At 51.7% G+C, this 13,058-nt stretch overlaps 1 protein-coding gene across 13 annotated transcripts in view; it reads left to right on the top strand.

Moving 5' to 3' along the window:
• Epb41l1 (erythrocyte membrane protein band 4.1 like 1) overlaps nt 1-13,058 on the top strand; it is a 119,497-nt gene that overhangs the window by 69,228 nt on the left and 37,211 nt on the right. For all 13 annotated transcript variants that reach the window (XM_055602294.1, XM_055602287.1, XM_055602299.1 and 10 more), the window contains 7 exons: nt 241-405; nt 1,075-1,179; nt 1,659-1,701; nt 4,899-4,974; nt 9,060-9,278; nt 11,387-11,474; nt 11,615-11,767. In XM_055602294.1, coding sequence (XP_055458269.1) covers nt 241-405; nt 1,075-1,179; nt 1,659-1,701; nt 4,899-4,974; nt 9,060-9,278; nt 11,387-11,474; nt 11,615-11,767 — 849 coding nt within the window. The remainder of the gene's footprint in view (nt 1-240; nt 406-1,074; nt 1,180-1,658; nt 1,702-4,898; nt 4,975-9,059; nt 9,279-11,386; nt 11,475-11,614; nt 11,768-13,058) is intronic.

The raw sequence follows: 13,058 nt of genomic DNA, 5'->3' as shown, positions 1-13,058 counted from the left end.
CTTCTCTTCTCTTCTCTTCTCTTCTCTTCTCTTCTCTTCTCTTCTCTCTTTTCAAGACAGGGTTTCTCTGTGTAGCCTTGGCTATCCTGGACTCACTTTGTAGACCAGGGTGGCCTCGAACTCACAGTGATCCACCTGCCTCTGCATCCTGAGTGCTGGGATTAAAGGCGTGTACCACCCTGCCCGGCTGCTCTTTGCTGTTTCAAGTTTGATCATGTCTTTCCCTGGTTGGCCCCACAGAGCCTAGATATGGAGGATAAGGACTACAGTGAGGCCGATGGCCTGTCGGAGAGGACCACCCCCAGTAAGGCTCAGAAGTCACCCCAGAAGATCGCCAAGAAGTTCAAGAGCGCCATCTGCCGAGTCACTCTACTTGATGCCTCTGAGTACGAGTGTGAGGTGGAGGTAGGGAGCACGCCATACGCCCTGCCCTGAGCTGGCTGGCCTCAGTGCCAGGCTAGCTCCCGTGGGTCCCGAGTCCAAGCCAAACCAGGGCAGGACCAACTGTGATGTCGGGAGGGATGGCTTGGCCTGGTACTCCCTTGTCCAGTTGGTGACATCGGGGTCCAGAAAGGGTCATTACTTTGGCAAACCAAATTAAGATTCAGCTGACTGGCACCGGGAGGTGTCAGGGGGCTGTACCTTGGTAAGAATGTCACCTGATACACAGGTCTGACAGCAAAAGGATAGTCCCACTGTGGTTCCAAATTCCACGCTATCCTGCGACGCCCCCACCCCTGGCTTGGTCTTGCATCTTTTGAGGGGGATCGTCTCTTTTTCACTTCCCAAGCCTTAGGACTTTCGTTTTCAGCTTCTTCTCTTGGTTCCTGTTAAGCAGAAATCTCCAGCCTTGTCCCAAGCAGGTCCATAGTCTAGGAAGACCCTGGCAGCACTTGTGAGAGAGATTTAGGTTGAAGTGGACATATAGACTTGGAGAACGGAGCCAGCGGCTGAGGTCCTGCCCAGCCACGAGGAGGCTTGTGGGGGCTCTTTGTTTGTCCATTGGAACCTGGATCAGCTCCCAGCCCCACCAGCGGGTCCCCAGCCTCACAGTACTTCTTCTCTCTCCCTCAGAAGCACGGCCGGGGCCAGGTGCTGTTTGACCTGGTCTGTGAGCACCTCAACCTCCTGGAGAAGGACTACTTCGGCCTGACTTTCTGTGATGCTGACAGCCAGAAGGTACCGCGCTGGGGGCCTGTCATGGCGGGTGGGCAGGGGGTTTCTATAGGCCTCACCACATCTGGCTTTCCCCAGACCTTCAGTGGGCACCCTCTGCTCCTCCATCAGCAGCCCTAACCCCTCCCAGGTCTCTGGCCTGGCTCCCTGCCTCTAGTCTTTTCTAAGATACTCCCAGTGGATAGCTAGAGAGCCGTGGCCTAGCCGTGTGGGGTCCCCTGGAACCAATGCCTCCTTCCACCCTGGTTGGAGGGCTGCCTGACTTTCCTAGCTAAACTGTGCCATCTCAGGGCAATGCCAGCCCTGATACCATGTCCAAACCCTGCTGGGAATCCAGGCCTCATTCCCTAGGGCCAAGTAAGTGGATCCAGGCAAGAATGTCCCCTCTGAGAGGCTGTGCTGGTCTCTTCCAGAGAGCTGTGTCCCCCAGCCCACCCTTTCCACTCCTTTTCCTAAGGGACAAATCTTCAATTCTCTTCCAGAATTGGCTGGACCCCTCCAAGGAAATCAAGAAGCAGATCCGGAGTGAGTGTTTGCTTGTGGTCTGTGTTTGTGGATGGGTGGGCAGGGCCTGGCTCCAGCACCCCCACCTACTTTGGACTACTCCCGGTGCTCCTTTGCCATGGCAGGTCTAAGAGAAGGCAGCGTAAGAATGATGTTGACATTATTTTAGAGGTCACAAGCCTGAGGCCCAGGGAGTAGAAATGACAGCTCAGAGCCACACAGCAAGTTAGTGAAGTAACTGCAAATGCATTCAGGAAATCAGCTCTGCAGACTTACCTGGGACAAGGAGACCAACAGATGACCTGGAAACAGCTAGCCTCCTGATCAGGGATGATATAGTACCAACAACCCTTAGCTCAGGTCCAGAGAGCGGCAGCTACTTAACACAAGGTCACAGAGCCAAGTGCTGGCTGAGCCGGTCTTGAGCCCTGGCTTTCGTCTTGTTCTCTTTTCAATGCCTGGGGAGGAGGCAGATGAGCAGGTCGGCCACCTGTCTTTTCTGGCCCAGAGAGAAGAAGCATGCTGGGAGGGATGAGGAAGCTCATCCACTATCATCAGATAGTGGAAGGAGGAGGTGGGTAGCCTCAGCAAAGGGGCCAGCAGTCGGTGGAGACCTGGGTCCCGGAGGCATCTCTGCTGGTCCCCTCGCTGGGAAGCTGTAGTTAAGTATGTTGCCATGACAGCAGGCAGCTGGCCCAGGGAAGCCAGCTGGCTCTGCAGGAGGGGGCTCGAGGAGATTTGCCTGTAGGTTCCTGACGGTTGGAGACAAAGCGGCAGGCACACGGGCACCCTTCTGTGGGTCAGCAGGGTTTTAGGTCTGAATTTTAGGTTGTCTTCTTGTAGTGCCAGCCCTGCCGGGAGGCCGGCCTTCCACGCTTTGAAAGAGTTGGAACAGATACAGGCAGCCAAGTGTGTAGTGATGAATAAAGATCAGTAGCCTGGAAAAGAGAGGCAGCCAGGCCCAATGGCCAGGCCCTAGGGTCACTTCCAGAGCAAGCCTGGACACCCTGCTCCCTTCTTGACACATGGACTGTGACAAGCTCAAGCCATGGCCTTCAGACCTTGTAGCCTTGATCCTTAGGAAGTGCCTTCTCTAGAGGACTGGGGAGTTGGCTCAAGAGGTACAGTGCTTGCGCTTAAGCATGAGGCTCCAAGTTCAGATTCCCAGCACAGAGGTAAAGCCCTAGTAGGGCAGCACACCCTTGCAAGAGGTGAATTCTAGGGGCCTGCTGTCCAGCCAGTCTGGCCTCCCTGGCGTGCTCCATGTTTAATGGGAAACAAGTCTCAGAGAATTAGGTGAAGGTGGGTGAGCCAGCACTCACGTGATGTGGGAGAGAAGAAGGCATGTTGGGGTGCCAAGGGGAGTGGGGATGGATATGAGCACAGTGCATTGTACACATGTCTGAAACTGTCAGAACAGGAAGGGCTGCAGAGGTGGCTCAGCAGTTAAAAGCACTTGCTGCTCTTGCAGAGGACCTGGGTTGGTTTCCAGCGCCCATCAGCTGCGACTCCACTTCCAGGAGCAATCTGATTCCCTCTTCTGGCCTCTTTAGTCACCCGAATGCACATGGTGCGCTAAATACACAGGCAAAACTCTAACATGTGTAAAATAAAAATAAGGTTAACGAAGAAATCTTCTTTTTTCTAAGACAGGGTTTCTCTGTTTTGCCCTGGATGTCCTGGTCTCGCTTTGTAGAGCAGGCTGGCCTCAAATGCAGAGATCCACCTGCCTCTGCCTCCCAGAGTGCTGGGATTATAGGTGTGTGGCACTGCACCCAGTTAAATAGATAAAGCTTTAATAATAATAATAATAATAATAATAATAATAATAATAATAATAATAAAGCATGAGAGGAAGACACCCACATCAACCCCTGGCCTGCACACACACTCTCGTACACCTCTGTCCTCTGGGACAGAGCTTTGCCTCTGTCCCAGTCTCTGAAATGCCCACCCGTTCATCCCAGCCCTGTCCTTTGGGACCCCAAGGGAACAGTTTTGCCTCCTTTCTGTTGGTCACATCTGCTCACCCTTCGTGGTGGCTTCATGAGCCCTCATATCCCGGGCTTCTGTGACAGTTTCCTCTTCCTTCAAGCCATGCTGCCAGCCACCTGAGACACCTTGGGCAGAGCCCCTGAGTCTCTACTTCTTACAAGGGCACCAGCCACCCGTGCCTCGTGAGGTAGGAGTAACAGGAAAGGGACATGTTTAGGCATCGCCAGACACGGTGGCTGTTTTCTAGACACAGTGCTTGAATACGACTGCTAGCTCAATTCCCCCTTCTTGTGTCTCATAACTGCTCCATGCCTCAGTTTCCTCACTGTAAAGTGGGGTCGTGATAACACAGCTTTGGGGTTCTGTGAAGATATAATGAGGTGTGTGTATATGTATATGTATGTATATGTATATATATATATGACGAAGCAGCGCCTGCTCCGGCTTTGAGCAATGTTTGCTGTCACTGCTGTCCTTCCTGAGACAGGGCCTGTCCCTGGAGGCCTTTTCTAAGGAGTCTTTGTGATTCAGAACCTGGGCTCTGGGTCGAGGGACCGGAGTTTAGGAACCTGCTCTCTGTTAGCATTTAGCTGAACGCTCCTTAAAATCTTTGTCTGTGGGAAGGAAACTCAGGTAGGGAAGGTAACTCGCTGGCGCAGTACTTGACCAGCATGCTCAAGGCCCTGGGTTTGATCCTGAGTGCTGCAAAAACAGAAACAAAAACACCAAACAAATAAAAACTCTAACAAAACACAGCAACAAAATTAACCAACCAACCAATCAACAAAAACCTCACTCTCAGGGTGATTATGAAACTTAAATTCCTATGCTTGTGGGAAGAGCTGGTCACCCCTGTTGCCTGGCCTCCAAATTCTCATCTGCTAATCGTGTTTTAGTGAAGCAATTTGGTGCATGCGTGTGGCACACAGGGTTACTTCCTTTTTATCTTCTTTCCTGTTGGAGTTTGTTCTTTCACCGTGGGTTCCAGGGATTGAACTCAGGTCAGCAAGCTTGTACGGCAGGCACTTTTCCCCGTTGAGCCACCTCGCTGTGTTGCTCATAAGACTGTTAGCTTGGGCCTCAGTTGCCTTATCTGTAAAATGGGAATGATGTTCCAGGAGAGGGAAAGCTATGGGAAATTGCTCATGCTCGCTGGCTCGCGCATCTGGGGCAGTCCCGGGGTTGACAAGGCCTCTCTGACCTCTCCTGCCTTTTCCTCTTAGGCAGCCCCTGGAATTTTGCCTTCACAGTCAAGTTCTACCCTCCTGACCCAGCCCAGCTGACAGAAGACATCACAAGGTGAGGACTGTGAAGCCAGGGAGAGAGGTGCTAGTTCCGTCCGTGTAACTGTCAATGGGGAAGGGCGTGCTGGTCCTGGGAGGCAGAGGCTGTGTATTTCGGGAGTAGCAAATGCAGATGCCTTTCCCAGCCAGACCATCTTAAGAAAGTAGAGAATCTGAGGAAAACAGGACCCCGATACAGAGGTCAGGGGGAGGTGACCTTAACCTCAGAGGTGTGGGGGTCCCCCCCCCACTGGGTCCTTTTCTTTCTTTCTTCCTTCATTGGGGTACTAAGGATTGGACCTAGGGCCTTGTGTATGCTAGACAAACTCTCTACACCTCCAGCTTGTTTATTCAAATAGTTAATACTTATTTTTTATTTAATAAAATAACAAATTGTTTATTTAATATCATTTGATTAATATTTATGTCTGCGTGAGGGTATGCCGTGTGTACGGGTACCTGTAGAGGCCAGCAGGGGGCGTCAGATCTCCTGGATCTAGTGTTTCAGGCAGTTGTGAACCACCCTGCCTGGGCTGTGGGAACAGAGCATGGTCCTCCGGAAGAGCAGTGTGTATTCTTAACCTCCAAGGCATCGTCCCAGAGCCATTTTTTAAGAAAATCTGAGACAGTCTCACTAAGCTTCCTGGGCTAGCCTTGAACTTCTGATCCTCCTGCCTCTATCTCCTTAGTCTGAAGCTACAGGCCTGTACCACACATCCTGGGTATCAGGTCCATTTTTAATGCCTGATACCCATTGTAGACAATATATCAAGTTCAAGATGCTGCCTCTGGCCTTGGCTTCATTAGCCCCACTCTGAGCCCTGAGATCAGCTTGGGGCCAAGGTGACAGCAGCCATATCCTAATCCAGAGCTTTAGGCCAGCACATCCACCACAATGTATCCTCTTCTGTGCCAGACCCTGGGCATCAGGCTTCCAGGGACTCCAGGAGGAAGGTTAGCCCTGTCCAGCACAGATGGTTCCAGAAGGTAGGGCTGTAGGAACAGCTGATTTAGTCAAAAATAGCGAGGCCCAAAATAAACTGGTCAAAATGACAAATTGATTGAAATGAAGGATGGGCCAGAGTGTTGGCAATGATTTTTGAATCTTTAGACTCTTGAACAAAATGTCACAGGCCCATGCTAGACCCCAGTGATGTGTGAAAGGCTGCAGATTCTGACCCTGCGTGCACACTGAGGTTGCACGTGACCGTTAACATGGCTCTGGTTATGACTTTAAAATGATGTCACAGAACACTAAAAATTCTACTAAGTCAAAGTCAGTTTTAAGGAAGAAACTTGGGAAGTCAAGGAGAAAGTTGGCAAAACACAGCAGAAAAGGGCAAGGAGTCAGCCCTGGCGGAAGATGAAGCTGCCCATGCCTCACCTCAGTGACCAGTCCCTGCGTAAGTGGCAGCAAAACAGCTCAAATGGCAACATCCAGCTGTGGCTGTAAGCAGCAAGTCACTGCCTGGGGGCTGGGAACGCTTCTTTAGACCAGTTTGGTTTTTAAACAGTTTACTTAGGGCTGGAGGCAAAAGAAAATTTGGGGAAAGGGCCAGCAAGATGGCTCATTTGGTAAAGGTACTTGCCACTAAGCCTGACAACCTGAGCCCAATCCCCAGGACCCAGGTGTTGGAAGGCGAGAATCTACCTGCAAAACTGTCCTCTGACCTCTGCACACTGTGACACGCACGTGTCCCCTTTCCTCCTTACTCTCTCTTTCTGGGCTGTGGGGTATGGTACAGACGTTAAAGTCCATGTGGAGATTTGTGAGTGTCGACATGGAGACTTCTCTTAAGTTATGTCACTGGAATCAGACGTAGCATTTGCATATTAAAACAGCCATCAGTTAAAGCCATGTGCATTTCTGTTTATGGGGGAGAAATGTCCAGAACATCATGTGATTAACTGGCGGCCCCAGAGAGGGACCTGGGAATGGCTGTCAAATAGAAACTCAGAAACACTGCTAAAGTTTTTTCTTTTCCATCTGAGAGTGTTTTATTTTTATTTTTATTTTTTTTTTAAACAAAATCTCAATCGTTCGATTTTACCAATAAAGACTCGGGAGCCAGATGCTGCAGTGAAATCCTGCTAGCTCAGAGAGGCAGAGAAAGCACCCAGCTGGCCTTCCTTCTCAGTTGACATCCCCCAAAAAAAGGAGGAAGCTCTCTCTTTCTACACCATCTCAAAAAACCCCTCAAAGTAATGTCCCTCCCTTCTACTTCCTATGTGTCTCTCTATCCATCCCCCGCCTTCCTCTTACTTTCTATGTTTTTTCCCCACATTCACTCGCTGTCAGCTGGTTGGTTGCTCCACTTCATGACCTAGGATTGATTTGATTTAATGTTGTTTACAATATTCAAATAAAAAGCTCTTGTACTAAAGATATGTGCTAGGGCTAGGCCAAACCACAACTAGAAACAGGTTTTTCCGGTAAATAAGACAATCTCGAGGTTCACCGTGTGAGCAAATATCCTGCAACAGAGCCTATGTTAACTTGCAGGGCAGGGGGTGCAGCACATTCGGTAGAGTGCTTGCTTGGCATAGAGGGAGCCCGGGGTTCTAGCCCAGCACTGTGAAGCCGGGTGTGGTGATACGGGCTTACCATCCCGTCCCCTGGGTGCCTGAGTCTGAGGCCAGGGTGTTATACAGTGATACCCTGTAAAAAAGAAAACGGGGCTGGAGAGATGGCTCAGAGGTTGAGAGCACTGGCGCTCTTCCAGAGGTCCTGAGTTCAATTCCCATCAACCACATGGTGGCTCACAACCATCTATATGCGATCTGGTGCCCTCTTCTGGCCTGCAGGTGTCCATGCAGACAGAACATTGAATACATAATAAATAAATACATCTTTAAAAAAAAAAAGAAAACACAGAATATTAGATTTCATAGTGAAAACTTCATAAGAGCCAGACATAGTGGTATATGCCTATAATTGCAACATTCATAAGGCTGAGGCAGGAAGATTCATCTTCAAAAATAGCCTGGGTTATATAATGAGTTCCAGACCAGCCTAAGTTACGTAGTGAGACCTTGTCTCAAAACCAACTAACTGAGCTAGGGAGATGATTCAGTGGGTAAAGTTCTTGTAAGAAAGTATGTGGAATTGAGTTCGGATCCCCAGAGCACATGTAAAAGGACAGATTGGTAGTACATGTCTGTAATCCCAGGGCTCCTATGGTAAGATGGCAGGTGGACACAGGAGGGGCCTCAGAAGGTCCAGGGCCAGCTCTCTTGCTGTGCACAGCAGTGGACAACAAAACGAGAGCGTGCCTTCAGCAGGGTGATAGGCAGGAACGACTGGGGCTGGAGAGATGGCTCAGTGGTTAAGAGCCCTTGTGGCTCTTGCAGAGGACCCGGGTTCAATTGCCAGCGCCCACATGGTGGCTCATGACCATTCATAGCTCCAGAGTCAAGGGCCCTGACGCCCTCTTCAGACTTCCATAGGCACCAAGCACACACGCTGTACACATACCTACATTCAGGCAAACACTCATCCACAAACAATAAAGTAAACGACATCTAGAAATTGTCCTCTGAGCTGGGTAGTGTGGCTTTAATCCCAACACCCAGGAGGCAGAGGCAGGCTGTGAGTTCGAGTCCAGCCTGGTCTACAGAGTGAGTTCCAGGACAGCCAGGGCTATGACACAGAGAAACCCTGTTTTGAAAAACCAAAATATTAAAAAAATAAAAAGTACTTCCACATGCACACGGTGGTATGTGTTCGCTTGCACATGCATCTTAAACACATGAACATGCATACATACAGAAAACAAACCAATCAACAAAACACAACTCATTTTTCTCCCAACGGCTAAACCAGTAGTAGGCCTATTGAACTTGGAAATGCATTGTAAATCTCATAAATTCTCTTAAAAAACAAAAACAAAAACAAACAAAACTCTTAAAACTCAGAAACGAACAAAACTGCTGGAAGTCATATGCCGTGTCTCAAAACCTGCTCAGAGGACACACCCACTCACCAGCCATGAAATGCCAGGGCCTAGGGTGCCCTTCTCTACTGCTTTTGTTTGGTTCCAGTAGCCCAGCTGTCAAGGTCTGGAGGTGTAGACCCATGACCACGTCTTTCCCCGTCTCCAGGTACTACCTGTGCCTGCAGCTGAGGGCAGACATCATCACAGGCCGCCTGCCCTGCTCCTTCGTCACGCATGCGCTGCTGGGCTCCTACGCTGTGCAGGCCGAGCTGGGTGACTATGATGCAGAGGAGCACGCGGGCAACTATGTCAGTGAGCTCCGCTTCGCCCCAAACCAGACCCGGGAGCTGGAGGAGAGGATCATGGAGCTGCACAAGACGTACAGGTGAGCGAGCCTGGCCCCGATGGCCTGGCCCTCACAGGTTGAAGGGCTAGGCCCTGGATGCTGCGCGTGCCCCGGGACAGGACAACCGGGGCCGTCTGTGTAAGGGGACCGCTTGGATCTCAACCTCTTGAGTTCCTGGGTGGGTAGCATTCCCCGTCCTGAGCCTCTGGGGATCCCAGAGATAATCATGGTGGCACAGCTCTGGCTAAGGGTCCGATGCAGAGCTCTTGGTGAAAATTCAAAAGCTTAAATGCAGATGTCTACGGGGCCGTGGCCCTCTCATCCAGGGGATGCTGGTCGAGCAGCTCGCTTCCCTGCGCTTTGGTGTTCATCTCTTCAGCATGGCACTGGTCATCACGCCCCGTGACACCCTTAAGGAGGCGGCACAGCAGATACCAAAGACCCGCTGCGTGTGGGCTGAGTGTCGCTGTCCGTCACTTGGGGCATTTGTGCTATTCATCGCATGCTTTGTTCAGTTGTTGATTGCATATTTGTCGAGTTGTTGATTGCGCACTTTGTTCTGGAGTTAGAAGAAAATTGGCCAGATGTGTGATTTGCCGGCTCATGGCTGAACCTCGGCAAGCCCCGCTTTCACCTATAAATACACAGCTTGAGATGATGAGCGGCGAGCAGCCGTTGGTATTTAGGACCGCAGAATTTCTCGTGCAGGAGCTCAGGCTTCCTTGGGTTGCAGACGTTGAGTGCCTGTAACACCCCCAAGCTACTGCACCAACCGCAGCGGCCATTTCTCAGTGCCTGCTCTGCAGAGAATACTACCCGCCCTGGATCAAAACAATCCCTAGGCTTCTTTTCAGCTCAAGTGCTTTGGGCTCCAAACTCAAGTTGTTAAGGGGACATTCTAAAGGGCACAGTGCCACAGCTACAGGAAAGACTGGTGATATCTCATCCCTATGCATGTGTGTGTGTGCGTGTGCGTGTGCGTGTGTGTGTGTGCACGCACGCGCGCGTGGGCCGTGGGCTGTGTCTTGAGAGGGCAATCATGACCAGATGCGATGAGTTCGTCTATGGGGATGAGCCTGCTAGTGTGATGGATGCTGGGTCAAAGACGGCAAATAAATGTTGTCAGAGATTTGCACACCAGCATCGCTGGGTTTGTACTGACTGCATGGAATCGCGCAGAGAAGGACACAGGTCGTCATGGCCACCTGGACATAGGGGGAGGGTGCCCTGCCTGACATCTGCTTTTCATGCCTGTCCTAGATGGCAAGGTGCCCTGGGGATTTGTGAGAGTTGTAGTAATTCATAGAAGGACAGATCAATATGAGCCTGATCGGCGCCAGCGGCAATCACCCTAACTCTTTGAACTTAAAGCACTTTGACATCCGGCATCCGTCAGTCCCACGCAGATGCTCCTAGGTGGGCAGAGGAAATGGAGGCCAGAGGATGTAAGAGACAGATTTGCTTTTGAAACCCAGCTCTGGAGATACATTGCCTAGCGTTGAATCCAGACACTGGTGTTGGTTAATAACGGGGTGCCCTTCAGCAAGCTGGTGAACCTCCACTAGCCCTGGCTGCCTTTCGGAGCCCAGCACCTGCCTTACGGAGCAGCTGTATAGAGGCCAAGTGCCCCACAGTATGTAGCACCATGATGAGCTTTGCAGCCTGAGCTCCCTGGCAGCCGCAGCGAAGATGACACTTGAGTCTAAGAAAAGTGTCCGAGTACATCTTTCTCAAGGGACGTTAAGTGGCGTCTGACACTAGATCATCTTCTGAGGGTGGTGATGAGGAGCCATTGGGTGAGTCTAGTGAATGCTGTCTTCTTCCGTGGTCACTCTCCCAGTCAGGAGAGGCAGGGTGCATAAACTTCATGCCTAATTTGGCGGAAACGGAGACAAACATCCTGACTCCCGGTCTAGCCCTTGTCTGCTTTCTGGATGAAACAGACTGGACCTGAGTGTTGCAGAGGACGGGGCTGGAGGACTGACATAAAGGGATGCCCAGTCCTGTCATGAGGGCAGAGGGGAGGGCCTCAGGCCAGGCTCAGACACTGTCCTTCTGGAAGGCCCGGTTCTGATGGTGACACCTGCAGCCAGTTGGATGCAGCCTAGGCCTTTGCCACGCCCTCAACTGTCATTTTCTATCCTCAGGGGCATGACCCCAGGCGAGGCAGAGATCCACTTCCTGGAGAATGCCAAGAAGCTGTCTATGTATGGAGTTGATCTGCACCATGCTAAGGTACAAGAAAGCCCTTCACCTTAGGTAGTTCCTGGGGATCCATATCCCCTCCGCCTCCCCCCCCCCCGGACTCCTTCCACGTGGAGCAGAGTGGTGGCGGGGTCTCCAGAACCCCCACTCCGTGCTGTCTCCTTGTGCAGGACTCTGAGGCCATCGACATCATGCTGGGCGTCTGTGCCAACGGCCTGCTCATCTACCGCGACCGCCTGAGGATCAACCGTTTTGCCTGGCCCAAGATCCTCAAGATCTCCTACAAGAGGAGTAACTTCTACATCAAGATCCGGCCCGGGGAGGTGAGCCTGGCCTGCAGCCCGTCTTCACTCAGCCCACACTCCAGGGTTGACTGGCTGAACAGAGTGGACCCCAGCAGCTGGCCTGGGGGTTCCCTACCCAGGAAACATGAACAAGGTTCTGGGGCTCATAGAAGCTGGGTCTCCCCCTCCCTGCCTCTCTTTGTAGACTTTGAACCCTGGACTTGTACCTTTGTATTGTGTGTGTGTGTGTGTGTGTGTGTGTGTGTGTGTGTGTGTGTATGGACACACATGCTGGTTCACATGTGGAGGTCAGAGGTCAGGTTCTGTAGACATTTTACTGTAGTCACTTTTCTCATCCCACCATGTTGGTCTTGGGGATCGACCTCAGGTAATCAGGAAAGACTGGCAAGTGCCTTTTCTGCTGAGCCATCTTGCCAGCCCTGGACATATGCCTTCACGAAACATGTGAGCGTGGATACTCAACACATATACTTCACAAGCAAACAGAATGACAGCGACATGGACTCAGAAGAGTCAACGCCTGTCAGTTTGCGTGCACAGATTTGCCTGTGTGCAGTAGTCCACTGTGTCTGCACACCGAGATACGCTCAGACGTGATGACATGTGTCCCCAGAGGCATGCACCCACACCTCTTACCCTCTAACTGCACGGTCCCCTCGAAAGCCCTTTTGATCCTACTGCTAGACTGTCCGTGACCCACCTGGCGCTCCTCACCACTGTGCCCGCCAGTGGTGGCTGTCTGCCACCCACATCTCTGCGTGGCCTCTTTTGTCCATCCCCCTGTCTCTGCCCCTGAGTCAGATCCTGCCAACCACCGCCATCTCTGGCACCCACACCAGCCTGTCGGCACTGTAACAAGATACCTGATGCCGTCTGTGTAGAGAGAAGGAAGGTTTGCTCACGGCTTGGGAAGGGTAGTTGCGTCTGACTAGCCCGTGGCCTTCGGCTCACGGAGAAGCAGCACACGTGTCTGGAGGGCACAAAAGGGTAGAGCTGCCATGGTCAAGGCGCAAAGCGTACAAAGAGACCAGCATGTGATGGCACACCGCAGGGTCCTAAAAACTCCCAGTCGGCCCACTTAACGGCTTCTCCCGCCTTCCAGGTGCACCTCACCAGGGACTAAGCACCTTCACCTGTGGGGCTGTGGAAGGTCCTGCTGTAATGTGACCCCAGCCTTTCCGCCTTAGTACAAAGCCCATGTGTCTGGAGAGCAGCAGGTCCTCACTCGTCTCATGGCTCTCAGCCATGTCCTCACTGAGCTTAGTGTGTGTGTGTGTGTGTGTGTGTGTGTGTGTGTGTGTGTGTGTGT

Source organism: Psammomys obesus, unplaced genomic scaffold, assembly GCF_907164565.1.
Source record: "Psammomys obesus unplaced genomic scaffold, mPsaObe1.curated_primary_1811, whole genome shotgun sequence".
NCBI classification, from domain to species: domain Eukaryota; kingdom Metazoa; phylum Chordata; class Mammalia; order Rodentia; family Muridae; genus Psammomys; species Psammomys obesus.
The sequence above is the reverse complement of the archived record's forward strand: the minus strand, read 5'-3'. Positions and strand labels throughout refer to the sequence as shown.